Source organism: Bos javanicus, chromosome 5 (genome assembly GCF_032452875.1).
Source record: "Bos javanicus breed banteng chromosome 5, ARS-OSU_banteng_1.0, whole genome shotgun sequence".
Taxonomy (NCBI): domain Eukaryota; kingdom Metazoa; phylum Chordata; class Mammalia; order Artiodactyla; family Bovidae; genus Bos; species Bos javanicus.
The window spans coordinates 57,336,130-57,362,677 of record NC_083872.1 but is presented as its reverse complement, the minus strand read 5'-3'; the positions used below and the strand labels follow the sequence as shown (position 1 = coordinate 57,362,677).

The following is a 26,548-nucleotide window of genomic DNA, read 5'->3' as shown; positions in this document are numbered from 1 at the left end:
CTTCTTTGGAATATTCATAGCTTGCAGACCCCCATTATTCCTTTCAGGATCCCTAGAGGAACCAGTTGAGAAAAACCTTCATCAGAAGCTGGGGTTTCTTCTCTAAGATGCCTTGAATTTGTGTGGAGGAAGCTCTGTTTCTGTAGTTGACAATTTTTGGAGCATTTGTGGGGCTGGGAACTTAAGAGCTTTCTCTTTAAATGTAGGGAGGGTATAGATCCTGGAGAAGCTAGACCCTAACTCCTCTTGTGCTCCTTAGGATGGAGTCCACAGAGAAGTGTGAAGCCATCATCACCCACTTTAATGGAAAATATATTAAGACACCCCCTGGAGTACCAGGTGAGGCATCTGGGAATCAGGCTGAGAGGCCACAGGTTATGACTTCTGTGAAGATTCTGGAGGCTTTTTGCATGAGTGAATGGGCTAAGTGAGGTGGGACTCAGCTGCCTGTCTGTTTTCTCTCTCGGCAGCCCCATCCGATCCCTTGCTTTGCAAATTTGCTGATGGGGGTCCAAAGAAACGACAGAACCAAGGAAAATTTGTGCAGAACGGACGGGCCTGGCCAAGAAATGGAGACATGGTAAGAGGCCCTCTCAGAGACAAGAATACTCATGACATTAAAATGGAATGGATGGGACTTCCGTGGCAGTTTAGTGGTTGGGACTTGGCTTCCACTGCAGGGAAGGCGGGTTCGATCCCCGGCCAGGGAACTAAGATCCTGCATGCCGAATGGGGATGCCAAGGCAAAAAAAAAGAAGGAATGGAAATTTCCATGGCTTGATTCCTGGGGTAGGCTTGAGAGCTCCAGTATGTAAATGAGCAATGCTGGCTACTTCACACACTCTTTAGTGTAAATGGGATTGTGCACCCTTCACAAGCAGGAAAACCCTGGAACAGTTACTGTGGGGACTAGTCCAGACTTGGCTTTTAATCAGTTGAACCAAACGCTTCCCCAGCCTTGAAATTCTGGGCCTGCTCCTGTTCTCACCTAAGCGCTCACAGTGTGCGCACTGTGTTCTTTCTTTCTAGGGTGGCATGGCTTTGACCTATGACCCCTCCACGGCTCTTCAGAATGGGTAAGGGTGTCGTATGTAAACAGCCTGCCTGAAAATGCCATAGTCGTGTGTCCAGGCCCTCGCGTGGATTGCCTTGATGTTCATGGCTGTATCTGTCAGTGGGGGCCCTTGCTTTGCAGTTTCCTGACTCCTTACTGATGTGGTCCCTTCGTACAGGTTTTACCCAGCTCCTTACAACATCGCCCCCAACAGGATGCTCACTCAGTCTGCACTGTCCCCGTATCTTCCATCTCCTATGACGTCATATCAGGTACGTTCATGCCCAGAAAAGGGCTCGGGGTTTGCCCTGCCATCGTGTTTTAGGCTGGAAACAACTTGCTGTTTTTCCCATTGTTTCCTTTACACAGATTATATGCAAACAGTTTCACATAAAAGTGTAACACAGGATCCCCTTACATGCATACAGGCTGTTGTATGCATGTACTTTGTACTCTGTATCCACCATTCCCACAAGCAAACCCATGTTAGTTTCCGCCTTTTTTTGGTCATTTTCATATACGTATAAATATATGGTTTTGGAAGTCATTGTTTATGTTATAAAAATTTGCCATATTAAATGTCTTTTTTATACTTTTCCCACATAAACCAGTGATTCTCAAAGCGTGGTCCCTGTACCTGCAGTATCAGCCCTACCTGGGTATTTTTAGAAACAAATTCTTGGACTCCACCCTAGATCCAGAGGAACTCTGGGGGATGAGTCCTACTAGCCTGAGATTTAACAAGCCCTCCAGGTGGTTCTATGCAGCTCTGTTCTAATTATTTCTTTTTAATAGTCACATTATAGTTCATGCTGCATAAATACCAGCATTCTTTCACTAGACCACCGTGAAGGGCATTCTTTGGATTTCAGTTTTTTTCTGGTACAAATGATGCTCTGGTAAACATGCTTTTGCCTGTGTCCTCACAGATGAGTGCTTTTGTTTCTAGGGGCTAGAGTCCAAGGGGTGAGGTTGTAAGGTTGAATGATACACAGACTTTTGGCTTTATAGATGTTACAGATTTCTTTCCACAAAGGCTGCCAAATTCATGTTCCCACTGGCAACATATGAGAGGACCTATTTCCCTCCAGCCAGAGGTGGCATTGCTCTTGTAAAGTTTTTCCTATCTTGGTAGGTGTAAAGTACAGTGTTGCTTTAATTTGCACTTCCCTTACTGAAGCTGAGTTTAAGCATTTTTGGGTCATATTTTGATTTGTTCTTTCCTGATTACTCTTCATATACTTGGCCCATTTTCCTATTCATTTGTTCTTTTCCCATCAGCTTATAAAAACCATCAATATTATTGGGACGTCTCTGTTGGTCCAGTGGCTAAGACTTTGTGCTTCCAGTGCAGGGGCCAAGGTTCTATCCCTGGGTAGGGAACAAGATCCCACTTGCCACAAGTAAAGTTCCTGCATGCTGCAGCATACCACACATAAGACCTGGCCCAGCTAAGTTAAAAACCTCAACAGTGCACGCTCTGGGACATTCTGAAGGCTGGAGGGATTTATTTCTAAGTTACCCACATACACGTGTCAGACTTTCCTGGCTTGCTTCTGGGCAAGGAAGCAGGCTCAGCTATGGTTTTTTATCACATGATTTAAAAAAGAAAACTATCAATATTATTGGAATTTCCCTGGTGTTCCTGTGGTTAAGACTCTGAGTTCCCAATGCACGGGGCACAGTTTCAGTCCCTGATCAGGGAAGTAAGATCCTGCATACCTGGCCAAAAAAAAAAAAGCTATTATAAGTGCTAATCTTCTGAATGTTATCTTTGTTACAAGTTTTTTTCCACATTTTTTTCCCGCTGCCTTTGTGGTCCTCAAACTTAGGCTGTGCATCAGAATCAGTTGGAGAGCTTTATTCAGTTCAGTTGCTCAGTCATGTCCCACTCTTTGAGACTCCATAGACTGCAGCACGCCAGACTTCCCTGTTCATCACCAACTCCCCGAGCTTGCTCAAACTCATGTCCATCGAGTCGTTGATGTCATTAAACCTAGGTCAGAGAGCTTATTAAACGTACTGGGCACCACGCTAAGAATTTCTGATTCAGCAAGTCTAGGGTGAGAGGCAAGAATGTGTATTTCTAACAAGTTCCCAGGTGTTGCTCCTACTGCTGGTCCAGAGATCATACTTTGGGAATCACTAGTTTTTGCTATATACAAAAGTTTAACGTTTGTATATAGTTAAATATGTCTGCTTTTTTTTTTTTTTACTTACAGCTTTCGAATTTCTTGTCTTAATTCAAGAGGTCTTCCCAGTCTGTACATTGTTCATGTGGTCCCCAAGATTTATTTCATTGTTTTACATTTAAATGTATAGTTACCAGGAATTTATGTTTGTATATGACGTAAGATAGGGGTCCTATTGTATTCCCTTCAAAGTATTCACCAGTTGTCCTAGCACCAAATTATTAAATAATCCATCCTTTTCCTGGGCTTCCCTGGTGGCTCTGCCAGTAAAAAATCTGCCTGGAATGCCAGAGACCTGGGTTTGATCCCTGGGTTGGGAAGATCCCCTGGAGGATGGCATGGCAACCCACTCCAGTATTCTTGCCTGGAGAATCCCCATGGACAGAGGAGCCTGGCAGGCTATAGTCCATGGGGTCGCAGAGAGTCAGACATGACTGAGCGACTAAGCACATCCTTTTCCCACTGAATTGAGATGCTACCTTTGTCATATAATAAACACTGGAATTTTTTTCTGTATCCTTTATACTCTTCCAGTGATCATTGTATCTGTTCCTATTTCAATAATTTGTTAATTTGATTACAGTGGCTTTCATAGTATGTTCTAATATTTAATAAGATAAAACCTTCTTCACTCTCTTTTTCATACTTTTTTTTGTTTTTTTTTTTTTTTGCATCTGTTATTCTGTGTAAGTTTATGATCATTTTATCTAATTTTTAAAAATCTGTGAGGGAGGGCTTTAATTGAAATTACGTTATACCTATATATTTAAGAGAATTGACTACTTAAAACGTACAGTCTTTTCACTTAAGATGTATTTCTTTTCATGTTCTCAGATCTTTGTTATGTCCTTCAGTAGGATTTTAATTTTGTTTATGTAGGTCTGTACTTTTTGTCGTCATCTTCAGGTGCTTATTGATACACCAAAGAGAGGTTATTGATTTGTGTTCATCTATTTTGTATACAGCTCACTTAGTGAATCCTCTTATTACTATTAGTAATTGTTTAATTTAAATCTCTTAGGTTTTCTAGGTATAGTTATATCACTGATGCAAAATAATAGCTCTCTTTTCCATTTCAATTTTATGCCAGTGGTATCCCAATTGTATTTCTTTGACTCCACTACCTAATAGGTTACTATAATTGCAGTGTTTTTAATGTGGGTTAATGCTTGCAGCTAAATTTTTGGTAATAGCCTTTAATATATGTAAGTAGTTTCTTTTTAGTCTCTGTTTTACTTTGTGATATTTTTTAAAATTTATTTTTTGGTTGTAACTCTCGGCTCTCAGAATCTTAGTTCCCCAACCAGGGATTGAACCCAGGCCATGGCAGTGAAAGCTCTGAGTCACATCCACTGGACCTCCAAGGAATTCCCTACTTCATGAATTTTTTTTTTTTTTTTAAAGTAAATGGCTGTTGGATTTTATAAAATGTCTTTTCAGCATCTAATATTACACTGACTTTTTCCTTCAATTTTGACTTATGTTTGTAGAGTTTCTGATTTTGAACAATCCCTACGTTTGTGGAATAGATCTACTTGTTTATCAAGATGCATTTCTAGCTTCTCATTGCTTTTTTTCTTTTAAAATTGAGATATAAATTACAGACTATAAAAGTTTTAGAGTATGCTAGTCAGTAGTGTATATTTATAGGATTATGCAACCATCACTATTATCTGATTCCAGAATGTTTTCATTACCTCAGAAAGAAACTCTGTGCCCATTGGTAGCCGTTCCCTATTCTTCCTTCACCCTAGCCCCTGGCAACCACTGATACACTTTCTGTATCTACAGATTTGCCTCTTCTGGACATACTGTAAAAGTGGAAGCATATAGTAAATGTCTTTTGTGTCTGGACTTCTTTCACTTAGCATATTTTCAAAGTTTATTCATGTGTAGCATGTAGCAGAACTTGATTCTTTTTTATGACTGAATCATATTCCATTGTATGGACATGCCCCATTTTGTTATCTGTTTATCAGTTGATGGTCGTGTGAGTTGTTTCTACCTTTTGGCCATTATGAATAATAATAGTCATAGTATTATTGGGTAATACTGCTATGAACTTTTGTGCACAGTTTTTGTGTGGACATATGTTTTCATTTCTCTAGGGTACATACAATTACTCAGTACCTATTAACTCTACATTTAACTTTTTGAGGAACTGCCAAACTGTTTTCCAAGGTCAATGTACCATTTTACATCCCCACCTGCAGTGTATAACATTTGTTATTCAGTCCTTTTAAAATTGTAGCCATCTAAGTGGGTATAAAGTGGTAACTCGTTGTGACTTTGATTTATATCTCCCTAGTGACTAGGGGCTTCCCTGGTGGATCAGCGGTAAAGAATTTGCCTACAATACAAGAGATGCGGGTTCGATTCCTGAGTCAGGAAGATCCCTTGGAGGAGGTAATGGCAATCCACTCTGGTATTCTTGCCTGGAGAATTCCAGGGACAGAAGAGCATGATGGGCTACAGTCCATGGGGTCGCACAGAGTCGGACACAGCTGAGTGACTAAGCACAGCGCAGCAGTGACTAACGATGTTAAGCCTGTTGAATGTGCTTGTTGGCCATTTGTGTATCTTCTTAGAGAAATATCTACTCAGATTCTTAGCCCATTTTAAAATTGGGTTACTTGAAGTGTAAGAGTTGTTAATATTTTAAAAATATTCTTAAATATTTCTATTTTCTAAGGGGGCACTGAAATTGAAATTGTTAGTTGCTCAGTCATGTCTGACTCTGCGGCCCCATGGACTGTAGCCTGCCAGGCTCCTCTGTCCATAGAATTCTCTCAGCAAGAACACTGGAGTGGGTAGCCATTCCTTTCTCCAGGGGACTTTTCCCACCCAGGGATCAAACCCGGGTCTCCTGCATTGCAGGCAGATTCTTTACCATCTGAGCCACCAGGGAAGCCCCACACTCCAAACTTACTTGTGTTTTGCTGAAAAATATCAGATCATTGGGTGAAATACAGTCTTCAGGAAGTTAACATTTTTGTTTTGTTTATTTTCGCTTCCATTAGAGAGTAACTCAGACATCTCCTCTACAAGCACCTAGCCCGTCTTGGATGCACCACCAGTCATACCTCATGCAGCCTTCAGTGAGTGTTCAGAAGTGGGCAAAAGCCAAAGTGCCAATTTGATGTAAAAGAAAACAGTGGGATTTGATGAAAGGAGGTGTGGGTGTGAGTCCTGGCTCAGTCTCTCGTGTGACCAGGTGTCTGACCTTACATTCTGTGAGTTTACTATTCTTAGACAAGAACGCCTCCAGCCTGGTAGGCAGAGTGCATGTTCCTGCTGCAGGGCCAGGTGGTTGCTTGCCTGTCATTTTCCAGGATTTTTAAATGTCTGTCAGCAGTGGTTCTGGTAGCCATGAACCTCTGCTTCCTGCAGCCTCACAGGATGCTGCCAACTAACTTTGCCCTTTGCTGCTGCTTCTAGGGTTCAGTTCTGACACCAGGAATGGACCATCCCATTTCTCTCCAGCCTGCCTCCATGGTGGGACCTCTTACCCAGCAGTTGGGCCACCTCTCTCTCAGCAGCACGGGCACGGTAAAGCAAGATATTCCTCTTATAAACTCCTGCCACACAAGGAACACCTGTGTAAGACTCTTAGGTTTAAAGACTCTTGGATAAGGATGGGAATGACTTCACTGTCATGGAGGACACACTCAGAAAAGGAGATGGACTGTGAGCGAGGAATACAGCCTTCTACTCTGAAACTCATTCGTTTTAACTGATTCCTCTTCATGTAACTAAAGGATCAGTGCTCCTGTCTACGTATTATCTAGTAGGGGTTCACACACATCTCTTGAAAGCCTTATCAGAATAGTAATAGGAAGAATGGGTGAAGCCTGATAGGTTTCTCGAAGCTCAGGTGCATTCTGGTTTGTGGAGGAGTGCTTAAAACAGAGAGGGCAGTGCGTTGAGAAAAAGCAGAAGATGGGAAAGAGGAGGAAAGGCAGTCGTGTAGGTAGAAGTCTCTCTAAGCCAGTGTACTTCAGAGTCATCGGAAGTGCTTTCAAAAAGCACAATTAAATTAGAATCTCTGGAGAGGGGACATAGGCACTTACAGTTTTTAAAGCTCCCCAGGTGTTTTAATTGTAGCCAAGAATCACTGCTCTGAGCCTGTCAATGCATCTCATTCCAGTATGTGCCAACAGCTGCAGCTATGCAGGGAGCTTACCTCTCCCAGTACACCCCAGTGCCTTCTTCCAGTGTTTCAGTTGAGGTAAGAACTTTATAGTCTCTTGGGGTTGAAAAGAAACAGAGGCAGGTTTTCCACTGATCAAAATCTTCCTCTCGCAGTGATGCCGATTCTGTGTTCATAAATAGCTGGTGGGTGTGTGAAGAATACAGGAAGGAGAGACTTAGTGCCTTTGACTGAGGCCCTTCCTCTCGTTTAGCCGGACAGCAGTTAACCCCAGGGTGCTGGCTTGCGTTGACCATTGTGCTCTGGGATGAGGATAGGTTGCTCTAAAGTTGGGAAAGTGATGCTGTGAGTGTGCATGTGTGTGTGTGCACTCGCACAGGTGTGTGGCAGTGGGTAGGTCGGGGAGGGCACTCAGCGTAGTGAGGCTGCTTCAGTGGGAGGTGAGGGAAGGATGTGCAAATTGACTCGCCTGCCTTGCCTGTGGTACAGGAGAGTGGCAGCCAGCAAAGTCAAGTGCCGGTGGATGCACCCTCAGAGCATGGCGTCTACTCTTTCCAATTCAACAAGTAACAGTGGTAAGAAACACACACCGAGGGCGGGGTGGGCTGAACAGCCTGAAATCAGACTGGTTCTCATGCTTGTCGCTCCGCCTCCCCACTCTCTCTGGCTTATGCCTCTTTTAGGGTTTCCCTCCCCGTCTTTGTTGAATATAAAAGAATTCTTGGATATGCTGATGCTCCAGACTCCAGAGGGCTGACCAGGAGTACAGCCCTTCTGTGGGCCCAGCTGAGGACTAACACTTGGTCATCGGTTTTCACAGGCCTGGGCCTGGAAAGAGAAATCTGCACCCCCGCCTTCTGCTCTTCCTCCACTCCTGGTGGAGCCTGGGCGGGTGTTGGCTGTCACCGTTTGTGTGTGCTGCAGTCAAGGACATCAACAAAACTTCTTTTCTTTTGTGAAGAAAGTTTGCTGTTTTGCTTTTAACTGCAATATACTCTTATCCTACTCCAAAGAGACATGGTGCCTGGAACTTCTTCCCTTCTTTGTGAAAAACCATTTTTGATGTGTTGGACTTTTTTGGGAAGGCTTTTTTTTTTATAAACATTATTTCTTAAAAAAAAAAAGATGTGGTGCTAGAACATTGATGGAGTCCTTTGTGGGCCCTTCTTACTGAGTTTAGCAATGGACTTTTTTTGTGGGGAGGTGTGTGTAAGAATACACAGACTTTCAATGTTTTGTTTTATAAAGCTCTTAGATCACACATCCCATCGCTTCTTCACATACATTTTATGCCTTTTTTTCCTCATCCAGATTGTTCTTTTTCTCTTTTCCATACAGCAGAACCTGCTTACTTTAACCTCTTTACAGCTTTTAATTTTGTTATTTCTTTTTTGAATGAAATTTCCTATGGAATTTGGAGGGGCGGGGCAAGGAACAAGGAGACTAAGCAGGCAGTGGAAGCGGCTTTTCCTCCCTCTGCCCTTCCGGAAGCGGAGCCTTGAGCCTTGACCTTGGCTAAGGAGACAGTTCCACAGCCTTTGGTAGCCATCTTTGATCCAAATTGGGATGAAGACTAGGTTTTCCCTGGCAAGTTCCAGAGGAACAGACCTACTGACTTCTAACTAATTCTTCTCACTGCCGAGGCCAGCACCACACCTTCTGAGAAAATGTCTTCTCCAGCTACAGCTTTTCAGGAATACCTGCTTTTTGCTTCCCGGAGGATCTTTTCTGCCCTGGGTCTCAGGGCCCCTCTCTTCCCTGTTGCATGTCATTGCCATGCTCAGAGCCTTTGCATTTGTGACCTTGCTGAATCCACTTAGGTTCCTTCCCCACCGTGGACCATCAGCGGCTTCACCTTTAGACCAGTGATTCTCAGAGAGGCCATTAGGCAGTCTCTGGAGACATTTTTTCGTGGTCATGTCTGGGCGTGAGGCTGTGTGCTGCTGCCATCTAGTGGCTGAAGACGAGGGATGCTGCTGAACACCCTGTAGTGCACAGGAGAGACCTGGCTCCCCAGACCAAAGAACTCTGACTCAAAATGTCAGTAGTGCCACCGTTAGGAAACCTTGATGAAGACAGTGTCAAGCCTGCCTGTGTACCAGAGGACTTGGTAAATTCCCAGCCCTGGACACACAGTGCCTTTTGAGCCCCAGGCAACTAGTTGAGAGAGAACTGAGGTTCTTGAATTTTTCCCAGGCTTTGACCTTTGGCACCTCTATGTATACAGCAAGGGCTGCCCTTGAAGGGTTCAGGCCACGTGCACACACACATTGAGAGGGATCGAGGTGGGGGCTGGTCTCTGTGTGTGTGTGTGCTATGCTGGGGTGGGAAAGGACAAAGTTCTTTGTAACTGTCCAGAGCATTTGGGCCCCTTTCCCAGGGAACCAGGATGTCAAAAATAATTTTCCTTGTGGAAGGACAGCAGGGAGCTAGGAGAGAAAAGAGCAATAAATCCCATCTCAGTATTCCCAAGGTCAGGAGCCCTTCACAACAAGGCTCTGTTTTGCTCTTCAACCCCATCTCCTTCTGCAAAACCTGGCTACGTACCTGGAGACAGATTGGAGGAAGCCTTTGCCCATCGGTCCTGCACCTTCTCTTCCCAGTCACTCCCTTCTACACTGAAAGGAGAGTGCTGCTCTCCTTCACTTCCAGGTCAGGTACGTTTCCCCCAGACAGATGGAAAGCCCGATGATGGAGAATGGGGAAACAGGTGTTCAGTAGGCTGGCTGTAGGGAGAGGAAGGAGATGCTCCAGGGCGGGAAGAAGCTGTGATGTCAGTTGTACACAGAGCTTGGGCCCAGCTCGCCCTTCCCTTTGCCCATCCCAGAGTTGAGAGTCCTGATGCTCCCCACCCCCAAGTCCTCTTGTGCATCCTGAGGGTGAGGAAGTAGAGGCAGCAGACAGCAGGTAGGGGATAATAGGTAAGATGGAAAATATAAAAGATGAAATTGCTACAGTTTTCTCATGGGTAACTTCCAACCTCAGGAAGGCTTTATCTGATGTAAAACAGCCCCAAGTCCAGTAACCTGGGAGGGTTTGCCTGGGCAGGTAGCTCTTGTTTCCGAGTCTCTAGTCCTTAGTCAGAAAAGTACACCATAGGTCTCTTCAGGGGCCTTGAAGAAAAAGAGAAGAGTCTAGTTCAGTTAATTAATAGTAGTTTGGGGGAACCTTGCTTTGCTTGGAGGTTTAGTGAAAGGAGGGCCTTTCATATACAGAAGCTGTTGACATTAGTGCTGCCCCTTCTCTGCCTCTCAGAATTCTTGGTTCTACTTTCTCTGTATTTAAATGTTTAAATGGCTCTTATTTTGCATTGTTTTGTTTTAAAATTATGAAGTTACCTTTTGTCCGTTTTCCTCATGTGAATCTGCTTAATGGATTTTATTAATGAATGTTTCTGGTTTGGGCATGGGAAGCAATGGAGTGAGAGCCTGAGGTTATTTTTGTAGTGGTTAATGGCATCGTGGAATTTTGTTTGGACCCTTTTGGGTTACACTCATGATACTTTCCCCCTAATTGTTAGTTCATTTCTGACAGTTCATAACATGATTGAGTGGGAAAAGGAGAAGGAATAAGGGCCAGTTTTTCTCTCTCAGAATGGCCCACTGGTGGCAGTGGAGCTGCTGAGGAATTACAGGGGCGTCTGCAGGCTCATAGCCCTGCGCTGGGCTCTTTAAACTATGCTAGTGTTTTCCGAATCCTGTCTTCATGGAACCCAGGTCGTACTCTCCCTGTACTTCACATCTCACCCTTGATCATTACAGTGCTCGTTAACATTCTTAAAATATTTTACTACTTGGTATTTTTCTCTTTTCAGTCAAATAGAACATACTAGAATCACTTTCTCAGATGATATAATCCTTTATTAGGCTTAGTGCCTGCCTGTCCCACCTCATGCCAATATTATTACTGCTCCTGTCTCACTCTGGATACTCAGACCCGAGGCTTTTTGGAGGAGGGTTTGGGTCGAGGTTAGGGAAGATGTAGAAATGACATTGGGGAGAGAGGTTATTTTTAGAGTATTTTTAACCAAAGGATTGGAAGAGCTGCCCAGGACTAGGAAGCCTAGTGGCTCTAAAGAGTAAATAAATACCCCTTGTCAGGAATAGATGGTGTAGTAGGGGGACATTACTTGCACTGAGTGTGAGGACTAGACTTTGTTGCTTTACTGACCTGCCCTGGATCAGGCCACCTCAGCCCAGTTCCATTCTTCTTTTCCTGACTTACTGATCAGTGAGCTCATTTAGCCCCTTGGTGCCTGCACTGCTTATCCCCTGCTGCTTCAGTGTCTGCCGTTTGGGGTGCCTACTTGTGGGTTGTTATTTTGCTCCACAAAGGTGCAGTGTGAGGGCTTGCTGGAATGGAGTGTAAACATCTAAAAGTTCTTTCGTGTACGTGCCCCACCTTCTGGGAGAGCAGCAGCATTGCACTTATTAGCAGTTTACCTCGACCTTCTTGGCCTAGGGCAATAAACTTGGGTCAGTGATCAGGTCTAAACTTGTCCCCAGGCTCTGCTAGACCAACTTCAAAGAGGGTGGTATTATGACAGCCAGTCTGTAAGGGCTAGGTCTAACCTTGTGCCTTGCCACATTAACCCCTGCCTGATTCCCTCCTAAACCAACTATGCCATTTCTGTGCTACCTGCTTTTAACTCCTTCCAGGCATTAGCAGATCTCGCCTTCACCCTCGCTTTTACCCTTTCCTTTTGTAGGAGGGTCTTCTTTCAACAGCTGAGCCAGGCCTGTGAGCTCTATCCCCCTTCTCCTCTTTGCTGAATTCTGCGGCACCTCCCTAGAGGTGCTCCCCACGAGACTAGTAATGAGAGAGGTAGGTGCTCTCTCAGCCCAGCTACCACTGCTGCTTCTCCCTGGCCTGTCCACTTCCATTTCAAATGAACCTCCATTCTCCCGGGTATGGCCCACAACTTCCTTGTCCTTGTTACAGATCTACCTCACAGTTCCACAGTTCAGCACGGGCACAAGCACCTGGTTTACACGTGTTTCCCCTTTACTGTCTGTTCTTCCCTTCACAAGGGTTAGGAAACTGGGGGCTAGAAAGGGCTCACAATCAAATGCAAGAATTCGTTATTTCTATTTCTGGAATGTCTTTGAGATTTTTACCTCCTTTATTCACCCTAGAATAGTGTGAACTCTTCAGTTAGATATTGCTGTGGTAGGCCAAATGATGACTGCTTAGGATATTAAGTAATGCTTGGGAGCCACCCCCAGAACACCAGCACTGAAGCAGAACTTATGACTTGTTTAAGTTTGCCAGTGGCTGCCACTAGCTGAGAAGGTAAGCATGCACCAAAGTGGCCATCTGAGGTTTTTGGAGGGTTGAAAACAGAGATATTCCTTCTCCTCCTATTCCAAGTTAGAGGGTCACCAAAACAAAACTTCCAGCCTTCAGTGTGATAAGCTTTCCCAGCTTGTAAAAAGTTCTCACAGCATTTACTGGTGTTTGCATCCCCCAACACATACAATTTCGGGGGTGGTGAGTGCACTCCTACATGCACTTACCACCTTGGACAGGAAATAAGTTTAATTATTCTCAAAACACATTTTGTACAGTTTTTCTTTATCCAGAGGTTTCTCATTTTATACTTTTGCCATGTTTGTGCCAGTGCTGCCCACTCTAATTTTCTGACCCTTGGTATTCTCATGTTTCTTCCCTATAATTTGGTAGAACTTTCTCTTATTTCAACTTGTGGAATAAAACACAAAATCTACCTCGTGGTGTCTTATCCATGGGTGGGAAGCTGGGGAAGGTGGTGATGAGCACATACTTTTCCTGTATCAGGAACACAGGTGGCAGCCTTAGAAAGCCAAGGCCATGCCTCACAAGGTAGGAACTCGGCACACTTGAATCCTGTTACAGCACCTCAGCCAGAAGCACCCGTTTCATTCACATAAACAGAAATTCTGCCTTGGATGCCCCCTGGAAAAGGAAGGGCCAAGCCTGGAGGTTCAGAGAGAAATGTTGACACTTAGGGGCACACTGCTCTCCTGCTTGCTGTCTTCTCCATCAAACCAGTCATATACTCACCCTGACACGACCCAGTTTTCCCCTTTAGGCAATTACAAGAACCTTTGTTGAAGGAAGATAAATACACGGAGTCTTTTGAGTCTCTATCAAATGTGGTTTTTATTCAACTGACAAGCACTTTTCTACAGCTGCACTTGTGGAACATCACATGGCAAAAACAGGAGTTTTTTTTATCTCTAGACTTTTTTTCCTTTTTTTACCTTATTAAAAATGAGATTGGTCCTAAAAATATAGAAAGAAATAAATTTAAATTCACAAAAAACTGTACATTATCAAAAAGTCACTAAAACACCACATTTGGTTATATAAAAAGTCAAGTCCCTTTTGTTGTAAAAGGAACGTGGAAATTTGTTGGTGTTGATGGTGTGGTTTCTTCCTGTTACCAGACTGATGGGAGAAGGGAAACAGAGGGGTAGGGGTGGGTTTTATTTACTTTTAAAACTTGCCTTCCCTATCAAATACTCTCGTCAAGAAGAGAAAATCCACCTAGCTCAAGGGGCAGTGAAGATGAGAAAGAAAAGTGAGAAATGGCCCCTTTGATCATGCCCTGTCCCACCCCCCCATCAACCCCCATTCCAAACTGAGGCTAGGACTCCACCCCACCTTCAGAGTGCCTGGTCCCTAGGGAAAGAGATGGAGCTGGGAGAGGAACACAGCAGGAACAATTGAAACTTCACTCCCCCGTCCATCTAACCTCCAACAGTAAAATTAATCTAGAACATTTTATACTGGGGAAAACTGCCGTGGGGAAAAAGAAGAGCCCCCAACTATAACAGTTCCAAATGCTTGACTAACACAAAGTTTGTTACAGAGCAGTTATTTAGATAAAATATAAATATTTATGCATAATATAAAGTCAATTCAAATATTCTTCAATCCACCTCTTATTTAAAAGCAAAAAAAAAAAAAATCTCAAATAAAATTAAAAGTTCTGAGGTTTATATGACAGAAAAGGCGACTTTAGAAATAGGCTAGGGGTAGAAGGGGCATAAAGAAAGAAAGGGGTTGCCCCAGGACCTACACTGCCCCCACCCCCTTCAGTGGCAATTCAGTGCTGCTAGAAGTACAGGAATGCTCCCCCTCACCCGGCACCCCCTCTCCCACCAATGGAACATTTCTTGGGTGCCTCAGCTCTCTGCTTGGGCCAGCCAGCAGCCACCTCCCCAGTGCAAGTACCCGTAATCTCTGATGGGAGGGGCTCTGCTGAGCAGGAAAGCAGGGGGCCAGGGGCCCATGGCTATAGCTGGGAGTTAGCAGCTTTCCTCTGTTGGGGCTTAACTTGGGCATAGTCACATGTAGGGCAGTAGTGGACCCAGAGCCTCTCCTCCCTACTCATTTGTGCTCTGGGGTCTCTGCTACTGGGGAAGGGGTCCCAGGATGTAAAGGAGATAAGGGAAAGAGCACAACTAAACCCACAGAAGCTCATGGGATTAGGAAAAGATCCAGTTCTACCCCTCTCCCTGCAAAAGCTTAGGACTCAGAGCTACTGAAAGGAGAAGTTGTTCCTGCTAAAAGATTGCACAGTTTGAAGAGGCTGGAACAGAAATGACTGGGAGAGAGGGAAGAGACACAGCTTTGACCCAGAAAAACTGTTCCTGTGGTTTCCCAAAGACAAAGTGATAGTTTAAAACAATGAGAAAGGTGTCTCAATGGTTTGAAACAATGGGGAACAGATACTTGGGGAAAAAACTGAATGGATGCCACCAAAAACAGGGGCACAATCACATCCTCTCTCACTCACTCACACACCCATACACACCTCTCTCTCTGTCTCAGGCCAGTCGATTGCTACCTGGCCTCCATCTTGGGGTGTGCCCGAACTCAGCAGTAGTTGTCCCTGAGGAGTTCCCAAGAGGGAGGTTTGGGTAAGAGGTGGGGAAGGAGGCTGGAAGGCCCAGGGTCCAGGGTGCCTCCCTGCCCTCTCCCCAGTTTACTGAGTTTCAAAAAAGGCTAGAAACTCAGCATTTGAGGAGTATCCAACATTATAGAGGGGCTAGCTACTGGCAGGAAGATGAGGACAGAGAGAAAGACAGGGACCTCTGAACTTCTTTTTCCTTTGAAGGGAAAAATTTGGGGGAAGAGAAGGGAGGAACCCGTACACATAGTTTTACATTATTGGATGAGAGACAAATCTGAAGGGGAGAGGGGAGAGAGAGAGTGAGAAGCAGGGGAGGGACTGAACATGGAAGCAGCATGTTCAGGGCCCGGTGTCCGGCTCGACACACTTGGGAGTTAAGTCCACTTTACTGGCCGTCACTGCGGGTCCACACACAGTACAGAGTGTTTCTCGGTTTCACACATTCACTAGAACTATTGCTATTGTTAAATAGCCCCAGAATGCTGGGGCACGTACAAGGAAGGTGAGGAAGCTGGGAGGAGGAAGTAGGGGCTTCTTTCCTCCTCCTCTTATTTAATTAGGAAATAAAACAGAAAGGAAAAATTATTTTTTCTTTTTTGGCTTTCGGTCCAGAAGGACCTCATCTCTGCCCCTCTTATCTGAGGAACAAGAGGAGGAAAGGGAGAAAGGGTGTAAGGATAAGAAGATGTAGGGCGCTGCCAAGGGCAGGGTCAAAAATCAGGGTTCTCCCTCTGACTTGAGTCTGGACCCAGGGCAGCATCAGCAGGTGAGAATGGCAGGGTTTGTGTGGAGGGCAGGGGGCAATGCCACAGGGTGACTCCCCACCTCCCATGCCTCACAGATTGGCCTGTTTTCCCTGATAAAACTCCTCCCAGCGGCTCTCAAAGAAGCGGCGCATGATGTGTCCAGCCTTGCCCACTTCAGAATCATCTTCATTGAAAGTCTGGCAATTGTCAAAGACCAGCAGTGCATCAGCCGCAAACTCCTCTGAGCTGGTGTACCTGGGCAGGGGTGGAGACAGAGCTGTCAGCGGGGTACCAGCAATGGCAGTAACAGAAGAGCCAGGAGAGTCAATGATGTCTACTTACCCTCCCCGGAGCAGTCGCTCCCGCATGGTGGAAAAATCCATAGGGTTTTTGATGATCCGCCGGTACCCACTCACCAATCGTGGGTTCACAGGCTCCAGGAAAGGCCAAGCTGCATCATGGGACTCCATCTCCATCAAGATAATCCTATTATGAAACAGACAGTGATGATACACTCTCAGGAAGCAAACCACGGACCCCTCCTAGCCCTCTCCTCTGGAAAACGTAGAGCTGGTTGTCCCCAGAATTCACTCAACTCACTCGCAGAACGTGAGATCACTGTGATGGTTCCGCATGGAGACGCGCCGCCGCTTCGAGGGGGACAGCCCTTCCTCTGAGTACCGGGGCACTGCTGGGCTCTCTCGGCCCCTTGGTAGCAGCCGGCGCCGGCGGTTGTCACCCTCTGGGAAGGTCAGCACATAACCGCTTTTCCGCTTCTGGCCTCGTTTTGGGAAACCAGATTTCTGAGTCAATTCTCCTTCTACCTGCTGAGGATAAGAAAAAGGTGAAATCAGCCACAGCTGGAAATACATACTCTGCTTGCTCTCTACTTTATCACAATCCCTACTTGTCTGGGGGCCTCCCAAGTGGCACAAGTGGTAAAGAACTCACCTGCCAATGCAGGAGACGTGGGTTTGATCTCTGGGTCAGGAAGATGCCCTGGAGGAGGGCATGGCAACCCACTCCAGTATTCTTGCCTGGAGAATCCCATGGACAGAGGAGCCTGGCAGGCTATAGTCCACAGGATTGCAAAGAGTTGGACACGACTAAAGTGACTTAACATAGTACTACTTGTCTGAGTGTGACTGAGGTTTCAAAATACTTTCATGCGTAAGTCAGTCTGTGAATTTATTACTCACCGTTTTGGGTTATGTGAAAAAGGAAAGTATAATCACTCCCATTTTACAAGGAAAACAAGTAAGGTGGTAAAATTTAAGTGACTTGTGCAAAAAAGGACTGGAACCCAGGTCTCCTAGCACGTCATCTGGAACCTTTTCCCAGGAGAGATGGAAGGCATGGGAAGAATGATATTTTTAAGACTGGTGGTAAATGGGATGAGAAAGAAAACCTCTGACTTGCTTGGGAGTGGACTCAGAGAGCAGAAGACATACCTGGGCCAGACAGACAGCACAGAACCAGTCTCCTTCTGGGACAGCCTCCATCTTGGGCCGAAGGCAGTAAATATGGCAGCCACGGTCACACCCATCACAAAGTAGAAGAAACTCATCGTTGTCACCCTTCCGGCAGACTAGACAGGTCTGGACCAGGGTTGTAAGGAGTTAGGGTGAGCCCTCAAGCCTCCCTGCCTGCCACTCACCCCACTCATCCCAGCTGCCATCTCTTCAGCTCCCCAGGCTTCTCACCACTTTGTTGACAGACTTCTCCCAGGCAATGGACCTCTCCAGCTGGCCCAGGCACAAGCAGACTTGGGCTGCGCTCCGGCATCGCTCTAGCGTTTGGCGCCAGGCCCGAACTCGAGGGGTGATCTCGTATGATCTGATTGGAGAAAGTGGTGATTTGGGGATGAGAAGCAGGATTTATTAAATTGATTCCTTCTCCCCAAGACCAAGAACTGGAGGGTGGGCACTCACATCTCTGTAGGCGTACACTGTGGGGCACTACTGGGCGTGCTGAGCAGGGCCTTCTCCAGCACAACCTCATGAGCTGGCCACAGGGGCTCCCGCAGGTACCGCCGCTCCACATTCTGCTCCAGGGCAGCAAGTCGCATCACTGCCAGGTCCAAGGGGTTGGTAGTTTTACGCTGGGGTGCCAGACCTTCCTTGCCTCGACCCCGCCAGGTGATATCCTCCTGGGAATCAGCTAGGTGCTCACAGTAGGCCAAGTCTTCACGAGTAGAGTCTGGGCTGGGACATGTCCAGCCCTGCAGGTGGGAGAGAGAAATAAAACTCATTATAAAAGAAGGACATTAAGCACAGAAAAAGATATGACCCATTTAGGGTCATGGGAGGTCACTTTGCAAAATGGGAACCCTAGGTTTTTCCTAACAGGGTATTAGAGATTAACACCCTCTCCTCAACAACCCCCTACCCAGTGCCAGCCCAGGGTACCCGAATCTGCAGATCAGACAGGATCACCCGCTGTTCCAGCTCCTCCACCCACTGAAGGACAGCCAGGTCTGTCTCATATGTCTTCTCTTTGGGGGTCCAGCTCACGATCCCTTCTTCAAAGGCAGGTAGCTGACTGGGCTCAAAGATGGGGTCTGAGAAGACAGAAGGCAGAGGGAAAAGCCCATCAGACTGTTCACCATCCACAGCAGCAGCTCAAAATTGACCTGGGCTCTTCAGCTCAGGCTGGTTAAGTATTTATTTTACCTGTTGAGGGCCGTAGGCAGACTTCCTGTAAGAAGTCCCTGTGCTTGTTTAGGTGTTTGTGAAGTGCTTTCTCTCGGATGCCTCGGGGGTGCAGGGCCTTGAGCGTGGCATCCAATGTCTCAGGATCTCGGATCCACCACCAGCCAGAGCGCATCTCTGTGAACAGTTTGTGTAATGTGGGCAACGGGAACTACGTGGTCCGCATATGATGCCACTCCTACCTGTACTCTCGTTCCATCCCACCCCAGGGTCACTCACCAGGTGGGACAGGCTGGGCTGTCAGCTGGGTTAGATAGCGCTGCTCCATCTGTTTGAAGAACTTACTGGGAGGTCTCCCTCTTCGTTTTGGCTGTCCTTGCCCTGTGGGGCTCTGTGGTGTTTCTCCAGGATCTCCTGCTCGCCTTTTATGAGCCATGCCCAGCAAAGGAGTAGAAGAAAATGGCCCTGGAGAATAGGCGTTGGCAGCACTGGCTCTACTCACCTATGAATGAGATGAAACATAAGGTGATGAGGGTGTTTTCATGTTGACAGGATCCCAGTGGCCTCATCCCTTCCCCACAACCATGGCAACAGCCCACAGCCAGGCAATCTAGCCTGTGGCCAGATGAATATAAGTGCATACCACTAATTCTGGCTACTTACTGGCTTGGAAGAAGCAGGTAGCTGAGGGGAAAGAGTGGGCTGGTCCTCAGAAACTGCAGGGGGTGGTGTAGGGGCAGCATTGCAGGGCATCTGGGCTGAGAAATTAAACCAGGGAGCTTGAGAATCAGGGCTGGCTTCTGTCTCGTCAGGTTCTGGCTCCTCTGGGGCATGTGATGGGGCTGGGTCCAGTTTTCCGGGACTGCTATCAGGCGTGAGGACTGAGCTGCTCAGCAGGGAGCCATGGTTCTGAGTCTGGCTCAGCCAAGACAGGAAGGCTGACTGGCTGAGGTCATGCTGGCTCTGACCCAGAGACAATGGGGAGCCTTCTGGCTCCAGGAACCCATTATGAGTGTGAGGATGGGACTGAAGCTGGGGCTGGGCATGAGCCTGAAGCTGAGGATGGGACTGAGTCTCAGGCTGAAGCTGGGTCTGAGGCTCTTCTGAACCTTGACCCTTGGAATGAGATTTCAAGTGCCTAGGCTGCATAGAGCCAGGCTTAGTTTTCCGAGGTCGGCCTCGGGCCCGGGCAGGAGAACTGGCAGAGGTGCTGGAGCCAGCTAACTCCCTCTTCAGAGAGAAGGAGGCTGGGCTGGTTGTTGAATGGGTTGCCACTTTTAAGGAGTCAGTTTCCTGTTTTATCACATCCTCAGGAACTGTAAAGCAAAGGGAAGAGCATAAGACACACTGATACATAATGGGAAAGAAAGAGGGTGTACAAACACAGGACATATACTTTCTTTTTCTCTTGGACTTAATCCCCCACTTTTTGAGATTGCACTGGAAAATTCTTATATGGCAACCAGCATAGTATCTGCAAAAGAAAAACTATGTTCCCAAGTAATTATCATCAGCATAAACATAAGCTAACATTTATTGAGAACCAGCTATGTTACACGTTATTCTAAGTTATTATTCTATTAAGTTACTTTAATCCCCTCAATAGCCCTATGACATATACATTCTATTATTAATTCCATCTCACAAATGAAAACTGAAGCATATCGCTGGTAAATGGCAGAGCAGAAGGTAGGCAGTCTTACTCCAGAGCATACTGTGCTCTTAACCACAGTATGCTAAACTGACTGTCATACAATCAAAAAAGCCCAAGATGCTAGGTAGAGAAAAAGGAATTGCTTAACTTTTGTGAGCTGGGTCTCAACCCAGGGTCCTACGACACACCTACCTAAGCTTCCCTCTGTTCCTTCCACAAAGATACCAGTCAAGTAGGGCAACACCCAGTAGCGGCGTCTGTAGCGGTCCTGACCCAAGGAGACTGCTCGAAGCATCTGGGATGAGTGAAGCAGCTTTTTTCGAAAGAAGAGCTGACGCTGGGTAGGCAGTGGAAAAGGAAGATGAATGAAAAACACACTTCCAGGGTGACACTGGTGACTTCGTCCAGTATATGGGAGAAGGGCATGGCTCTCAGCTTCCCTATAAAATTGATACCATCTAGGCCTAACTCATAAGGTAACCAATTCCCACCCAGCCCCTATCTCCAGCTCCTGGGAGGCTAGAAGCACAGTACCTTGCTCAGTTTTTCTATCTGGCGCTCTAGCTCTGGGATGCTAGATGCTGTGATATCAACCTGGAGAAGAAACGAGACACCGAGAAAAAGGGAAATCATCAGATTCAAGAGAAAGAAAGAATGTTTTCCACCTCCCACTTTCCTTGGTCTGGGCTAGTACCTCTCCATCCCTTCGACCCCTACGGCCATGGACAGCAGCTGCAGTCTCTTCCTCTTCCTCCTCTTCCATGCCACTGGTCTCCTCCATGATCCGAGAACTGCGCCTCCGCCCCAGGCCTTCCTCTGGCCCCTGTAGCTCTACCTCAGGTCGCCCCGTTCGCTTGGCCAAAGCAGTTTTCAATCTTGACACACAAAGTTTAAGGGAAACTGTGGTGAGGAACATGATACCGCCACAAAAGGATCACCTTTAATCTAAGCCATCCTGGGCCCTGGACTGGTCTCAACCCCAGGAGAGGGGCTAAGGACACCAAGTTCCAAACACAAGTCCTGGGCATGCTTCACCCTGTCCCCTTCTCTCCTCTGTCCTGTCCTTACCTCCGCAGCCTGCCTTCAACAATCCACTTGTTTTTCCTGTAGCTGGACATACTCTCTAGAGTCTTGTCAATCTCACTGCAGGGAAACAGGGAATAGTATTTTGAGGGAGAAGTGGCAACACACACACAAAAGAAGGGAGGTTCAAGGGTAAAAGGAGTTTCATCCTAGAACCTAGACTGGATGAATGGCAGAGTAAGGCTCGGACTCGCCAGGGAAGGAAAATCAGATTCAGTCCCAGGTCATCCCAGCATGCCCAGAGCATGGCAGTACACACACATCACCCAGGATTTCTAGATGGCTAAACCCTCCCTTATCCCAGTCTGACCAAGGCACATAATAACCATCCCCACCCCAGCCCCTCACTTGATGATGAGGGTGGAGCCATTGAGCTCATGCACAAGGAAGGCCAGAACAGCAGCCTTCTGTTGGGGTGGCTGGGCTTGAAAAGGCTGGGTGCGCAGGCTGTCACAGAGGGCTGGCTCCACTCCATATGCCATGAGGAAGCAGCGCAGGATCTCAGACACATTGTCTCTTGTTAGTGGGATCTCGGACACCTTCTCCCCCAAGATCTTTAAGGACTGTTTGGAGGAGAACATAATAGGAGTTAAGAGAGAAAGAGGAGCAACTCAAGTCAATCTGGAGTAGGAAAGTAGGAGAGAACTATAGAGTTAAGATAGAAAAAGGAAAGTTGTTAGGGTAAGATGAGAGAAGAAAAAGGACAGGTACAAAAGAAAAGAAGTATATTAAAGGAAAATGAATAAAATAAAGCAGAGGGAGGTCAGAAAGAAAAATAAAAAATAGAGGAAAACAAAAATAGGAAGAAACTACAGATCTTCCTCCACTTGTCCCTAGAGAGAATAATGGAGAATCAGGACCTAAAATCATAAAGCAATGAGAAATAACCTAAGAAAAAAGGCAGTAAATTACCAGGCATAGCATGTAGTATGCATATCTTCCTCAATTTATGATGGGATCATGTCCCAAAAAATCCATCATAAACTGAAAATATTGTGAAAATGCATTTAATACACCTAATCTACAGAACATGACCGCTTAGCCAACCCTACTTTAAACATGCTCAGAACATTTAAATTAGCCTAGAGGAAGGCAAAATCATCATTTAACACAAATCCACTTAATAAAATGCTGAATATCTCACACAATCTACTGCATACTGTATTGAAAGTGAGGAACAGAATGGCTGCAAAAGTGACATGCATGGCTGACTCGCTGCCCAGCACCTTGAGAGTGTACTATTGCATTTCTCCAGTCCAGGAAAAGATCAAAATCAAAACCTTAAGTACCTCTACTGAAGGCCTATCACTCTTGAACCACTGTAGAGTTGAAAAATTGTAAGTTAAACCACTCTTATTTGGGGACCATTTGTGTATCTCCCTTTACTTGTCCTGATCACTTTGGAAGGGGCTTTCATGTGCTCAACTCAAAAGAGAAAGCCAAACTGAGAAAAGCACGGATCCCAAGCCCCTGACCCCAGGAAGGGCCTCACCTGACAATAGGAGGGCAGGCCAGGGTCACAGAGAGCTGCTCTCAGGAGTCGCACCAGGAGATCCTGCACCTCGCCCAAGCTGTCGCCTTGACACAGGAGCCCCTCCTGCAGGACCCCCAGACTAGGGACATCTTTGGCAGGGTCAAAGCCCAGCACCTTGCCGAAGCTGTGCAGGAACTCCACAATGGTCAAGCAGTCTGAGAAGGCCCCACTAGGCAGGATCAGACCAGGGATGCGTGAGAAGTCAGGCAGCGGCTGTAGGGATAAAAGTGGTAGGTGTTCTGTCAAACACATGGGAAGGCAACAGTCTGGGTATCTAGGAGGCTCCTCCTGTAACAGAAGTGTCTTCATGGGCGGCCCCTCCAGGACCTGCTGTTCTCCCCTCACTACCTGGTGGTCAGTCAGACACATGTCCTCTGTGGGCTTCTTCATCTCCTCCAAGATCATCTGCTGCCTCTGCCGCTCCTCCAAGCGCCTCTGTGTGGCCAGCACTTTATCTGCTTTACCCGTTGGCTTGGTCTTGGCCACCTCCTCCTTTTCCTTCATTTTTACCTTCTCCTTCTTCTCCCTCTTGACTTTTTCCTTCAGTTTTTCCTGCTTTGTTTTTACCTTCTCCTTCTCAGCCTACCCACCCAAGAGAGAGAGGAATCAAGAGTGCCATGAAGATTCAAATCACCACCCTTCCCTGGTCCCCTCCTCCCCACCTTATACCCAGAAACATGACTATAAAACATGACCAACTCACATGTCTTGCAAAATCAGTTTGGTGACTTCAAAGTTATGCCTGTGCATATAAGTACCTACCTTGGATTTCTTCTTGGCTTCCTTCTGCTTTAAGCTCTTGGTCTCTTGTTTCCTCTTGTTTTTGGCCTGTAAACCATAAAGGAAGTCATTTCTTCTCAAACTCTGAAAGCATCACTGCTTGGGCTAGGATTCAAAAACAAACAAGGATGCTGGGGAGAAGAGCTGAGACATGGGATGAGAGGCTGGCAATGGATCAATTCTTTCACCCTGGAGATGTCCACATTATTTTTGAACAAGCCAAATTCTCTAAATGGCAGGTGGCAGGCGTGGGAGATAGAAAAGAAGACAGAGCAGCTGTAGGAGAAGTGAACCTGCTGTGGAATCTTGCTGATGTCCCTCACCTGCCCTTGGTTAGTAGTCTGACACTCTCCCCGCTGCACCTTCTGCTTTATCTTCTTCTTGATTTTACACATCTTTGCTTTATCCTCCTCATTCAGTGTTTCTGTGAGAGCAAAAAGAAAAATGAAGAGTGAGGCAGGCAGACCAATCTTCAGCATCCAGACCAGCACACGCCGGTCACAAAGCTGGCCTCCAAACAGCTCCCTGAAGAAACTAGATGCCTGTCTTTTTTTTTTAAAGTATACATAAAACGCTGGGAGAAAAAAATGTACGAGAGGAACCTCCTGTGGAGGTAACACAAATGGCATCTTGTGCCCAGAAGCACCAGCCTCTGGAATTTAGATGGCTTTAGAAAGGGTCCTGGAGGCCAGAACAGCAAAGTAGCCTCAGAGACTGTCCCTCCCCCAGGCTGCCTGACAGGCTGATTTTAGAACTAAGCAAGGAAACAGAAAAACTGCCAGAGAAAGCAGGTGGTCTTGAGTTGGAAGCACCAATTAAGGAAAAATGTGCCAGAAAGGAAGGGACCAGATAATGGACACTTTAGTAGAATCCTATCAAATCTGACACAGTTATTGCCTATGTTCAGCTCCTATGTCTTGCTCCATTAAGATATCTGAATTTCTTCTCCTTTGGAAGACTATATTGAGATGTGATTCTGCAGACAACAGTGTTTTAGAACTGATGTTTTTGATACGATAGTACCTATCCTATTCTGGCATAGAAATACTACCACTACTACATCTGTGCAGCAACCCTCTAAGTTTAGATACTATCTGCAGATGAACCACTATGAGGCTTTACTTGCTCCAGGTCATACAGTCAGAATCTGGCAGAGCTGGAATTCTGAATAAGAGATACTTGATTCCAAATTCTTTCACATTCTTCATACTATATAAGGTAAGTGCAATATTTACTGAAAAATTATAGACATTTCCTACCTATCCATCCCACTAAAGCAGTACCAATTATCTTTTGGATTCAGATATGAATTCTGAACCTCTATGATGGTGGCAAATGAATGTTTACACAAGACAAGCAAGACCAGTAAAATAAGTAAGAAGCTAAAAGATGGTAAGAAAGGACATGAAAAGCCTTCTCCTCTCATAATTATTCCTGGGACACCACCCCCACCTCCCCGCACAAGACTCCACTAAAGAGAAACTCAAGAAAGGAACTGGTTGTTTTAAAAAAAAAAAAAACCACCACAAAAGTGCTAGGACCCTGATGCTGCTTTCCAGAGAGGGGAAGGTAATTCAGATTCATTCCATCCAGATGTCAGTCACACTCCTGGGAAACCCAGGCATTAACCAATTCATCAACATTTCAGATACCTCAGAGATTGAGAAGAATTCCCAAGTTAAGAAACATCACGGTACCTTGGGCCTCCAGTTTCTTTAGGAGGCGGGTGTCTGTCTTATTCAACAGCTCAGTGATTTTGACCTTGGGTGGCCGACCTCGGCCCCGTTTCACCTTGGGGACTTCCTTGGTCTTGGCCTTCTCAGTGTTTCGAGGTCGGCCCCGTTTCCCAGTAATTGCCTGAATCCTGGATGGGATCTCCTCTGCTGAGAGCTGTACCCACTGCAAGCCCTGAGGTAAGAAGGAAGACATTGTTACAATTGAAGTTCATGCAAGTCACCAGAACCTCTGAACCATTGGATGCCTGAGAATCTCCAAATCCCACGAGGAAGCTGCAGCTTGTACACCAACCCCTCCTCCTATTTAAAAAAGTGTATTTAACCCTTGGGTGTGCACCTCTGGTGTGTCTCTCTCTTCAAAGAAATCACCAACAGGCATACGGGGACTGAAGCTGAAGTGCTCCCGACGGACATTGTGTACCACGTTGCGGCTCAGGTACTACAAGGAGGAGGTAAAGTGGCGTCAGTGAAGTTACAGTCCTACCATGCCCTCTGGCCAGCAATAACACAAGCAGAACAAGCCTCAGAGCAGACAATGCCAGACTGTTGCCACTGGGCCCAAAAAAGGAGTCTGTGCTTTCCTACAAGAGTCCACGAAAGCTCCATTACCTTGATCACTTCCGGGAACTGTTTCATCCTCTTCCCACAAGGGCCGTAATACCAGGTCTCCCCCTGCCATCGGTGACTGCCCTTCTTGATGCGCACCTCTCTCCGCCATCTGCCAGAGAAACACACGGGCCCTGCCGCCAGGTCACACCCCTACCCACTCTTAAGCCACCCAGAAGCCAACCCCACTAAGCAGATAGCCCTCCCCACACCTATCTCACTGGAACTGCATGTAGATGCAGAGGCACAAGACTTCCCTGGTGGCTCAGACGGTAAAGTGTCTGCCTACAGTGCAGGAGACCCAGGTTCAATCCCTGGGTCAAGAAGATCCTCTGGAGAAGGAAATGGCACCCCACTCCAGTACTCTTGCCTGGAAAATCCCATGGATGGAGGAGCCTGGTAGGCTGCAGTCCATGGGGTGGCAAAGAGTCAGACACAACTGAGTGACTTCACTTTCACTTT

General features: G+C 46.3%; 2 protein-coding genes across 11 annotated transcripts in view; one reads left to right on the top strand and one right to left on the bottom strand.

The window, feature by feature from the left end:
• Positions 1-13,121, top strand: part of RBMS2 (RNA binding motif single stranded interacting protein 2) — a 60,274-nt gene extending 47,153 nt beyond the window's left edge. For 4 of the 5 annotated variants that reach the window (XM_061416806.1, XM_061416808.1, XM_061416810.1 and 1 more), the window contains 9 exons: positions 260-339; positions 471-580; positions 1,030-1,076; positions 1,233-1,326; positions 6,267-6,344; positions 6,685-6,795; positions 7,394-7,474; positions 7,886-7,971; positions 8,080-13,121. In XM_061416806.1, coding sequence (XP_061272790.1) covers positions 260-339; positions 471-580; positions 1,030-1,076; positions 1,233-1,326; positions 6,267-6,344; positions 6,685-6,795; positions 7,394-7,474; positions 7,886-7,966 — 682 coding nt within the window. In that variant the 3' untranslated portion in view covers positions 7,967-7,971; positions 8,080-13,121. The remainder of the gene's footprint in view (positions 1-259; positions 340-470; positions 581-1,029; positions 1,077-1,232; positions 1,327-6,266; positions 6,345-6,684; positions 6,796-7,393; positions 7,475-7,885; positions 7,972-8,079) is intronic. The other variant, XM_061416809.1, reaches the window with a different exon arrangement.
• Positions 13,122-13,518: 397 nt separating this feature from the next.
• Positions 13,519-26,548, bottom strand: part of BAZ2A (bromodomain adjacent to zinc finger domain 2A) — a 34,986-nt gene continuing 21,956 nt past the window's right edge. For 5 of the 6 annotated variants that reach the window (XM_061416790.1, XM_061416791.1, XM_061416789.1 and 2 more), the window contains 22 exons: positions 26,090-26,198; positions 25,818-25,919; positions 25,442-25,652; positions 24,068-24,168; positions 23,727-23,792; positions 23,313-23,546; positions 22,923-23,177; positions 21,779-21,993; positions 21,416-21,490; positions 21,042-21,222; positions 20,882-20,941; positions 20,540-20,684; positions 19,357-20,009; positions 18,973-19,195; positions 18,715-18,870; positions 18,451-18,602; positions 17,974-18,263; positions 17,746-17,878; positions 17,494-17,640; positions 16,643-16,869; positions 16,385-16,528; positions 13,519-16,297 (listed from right to left, as the gene is read on the bottom strand). In XM_061416790.1, the coding sequence (XP_061272774.1) occupies positions 16,132-16,297; positions 16,385-16,528; positions 16,643-16,869; positions 17,494-17,640; positions 17,746-17,878; positions 17,974-18,263; positions 18,451-18,602; positions 18,715-18,870; positions 18,973-19,195; positions 19,357-20,009; positions 20,540-20,684; positions 20,882-20,941; positions 21,042-21,222; positions 21,416-21,490; positions 21,779-21,993; positions 22,923-23,177; positions 23,313-23,546; positions 23,727-23,792; positions 24,068-24,168; positions 25,442-25,652; positions 25,818-25,919; positions 26,090-26,198 (4,045 nt within the window). In that variant the 3' untranslated portion in view covers positions 13,519-16,131. The remainder of the gene's footprint in view (positions 16,298-16,384; positions 16,529-16,642; positions 16,870-17,493; positions 17,641-17,745; positions 17,879-17,973; positions 18,264-18,450; positions 18,603-18,714; positions 18,871-18,972; positions 19,196-19,356; positions 20,010-20,539; positions 20,685-20,881; positions 20,942-21,041; positions 21,223-21,415; positions 21,491-21,778; positions 21,994-22,922; positions 23,178-23,312; positions 23,547-23,726; positions 23,793-24,067; positions 24,169-25,441; positions 25,653-25,817; positions 25,920-26,089; positions 26,199-26,548) is intronic. The other variant, XM_061416788.1, reaches the window with a different exon arrangement.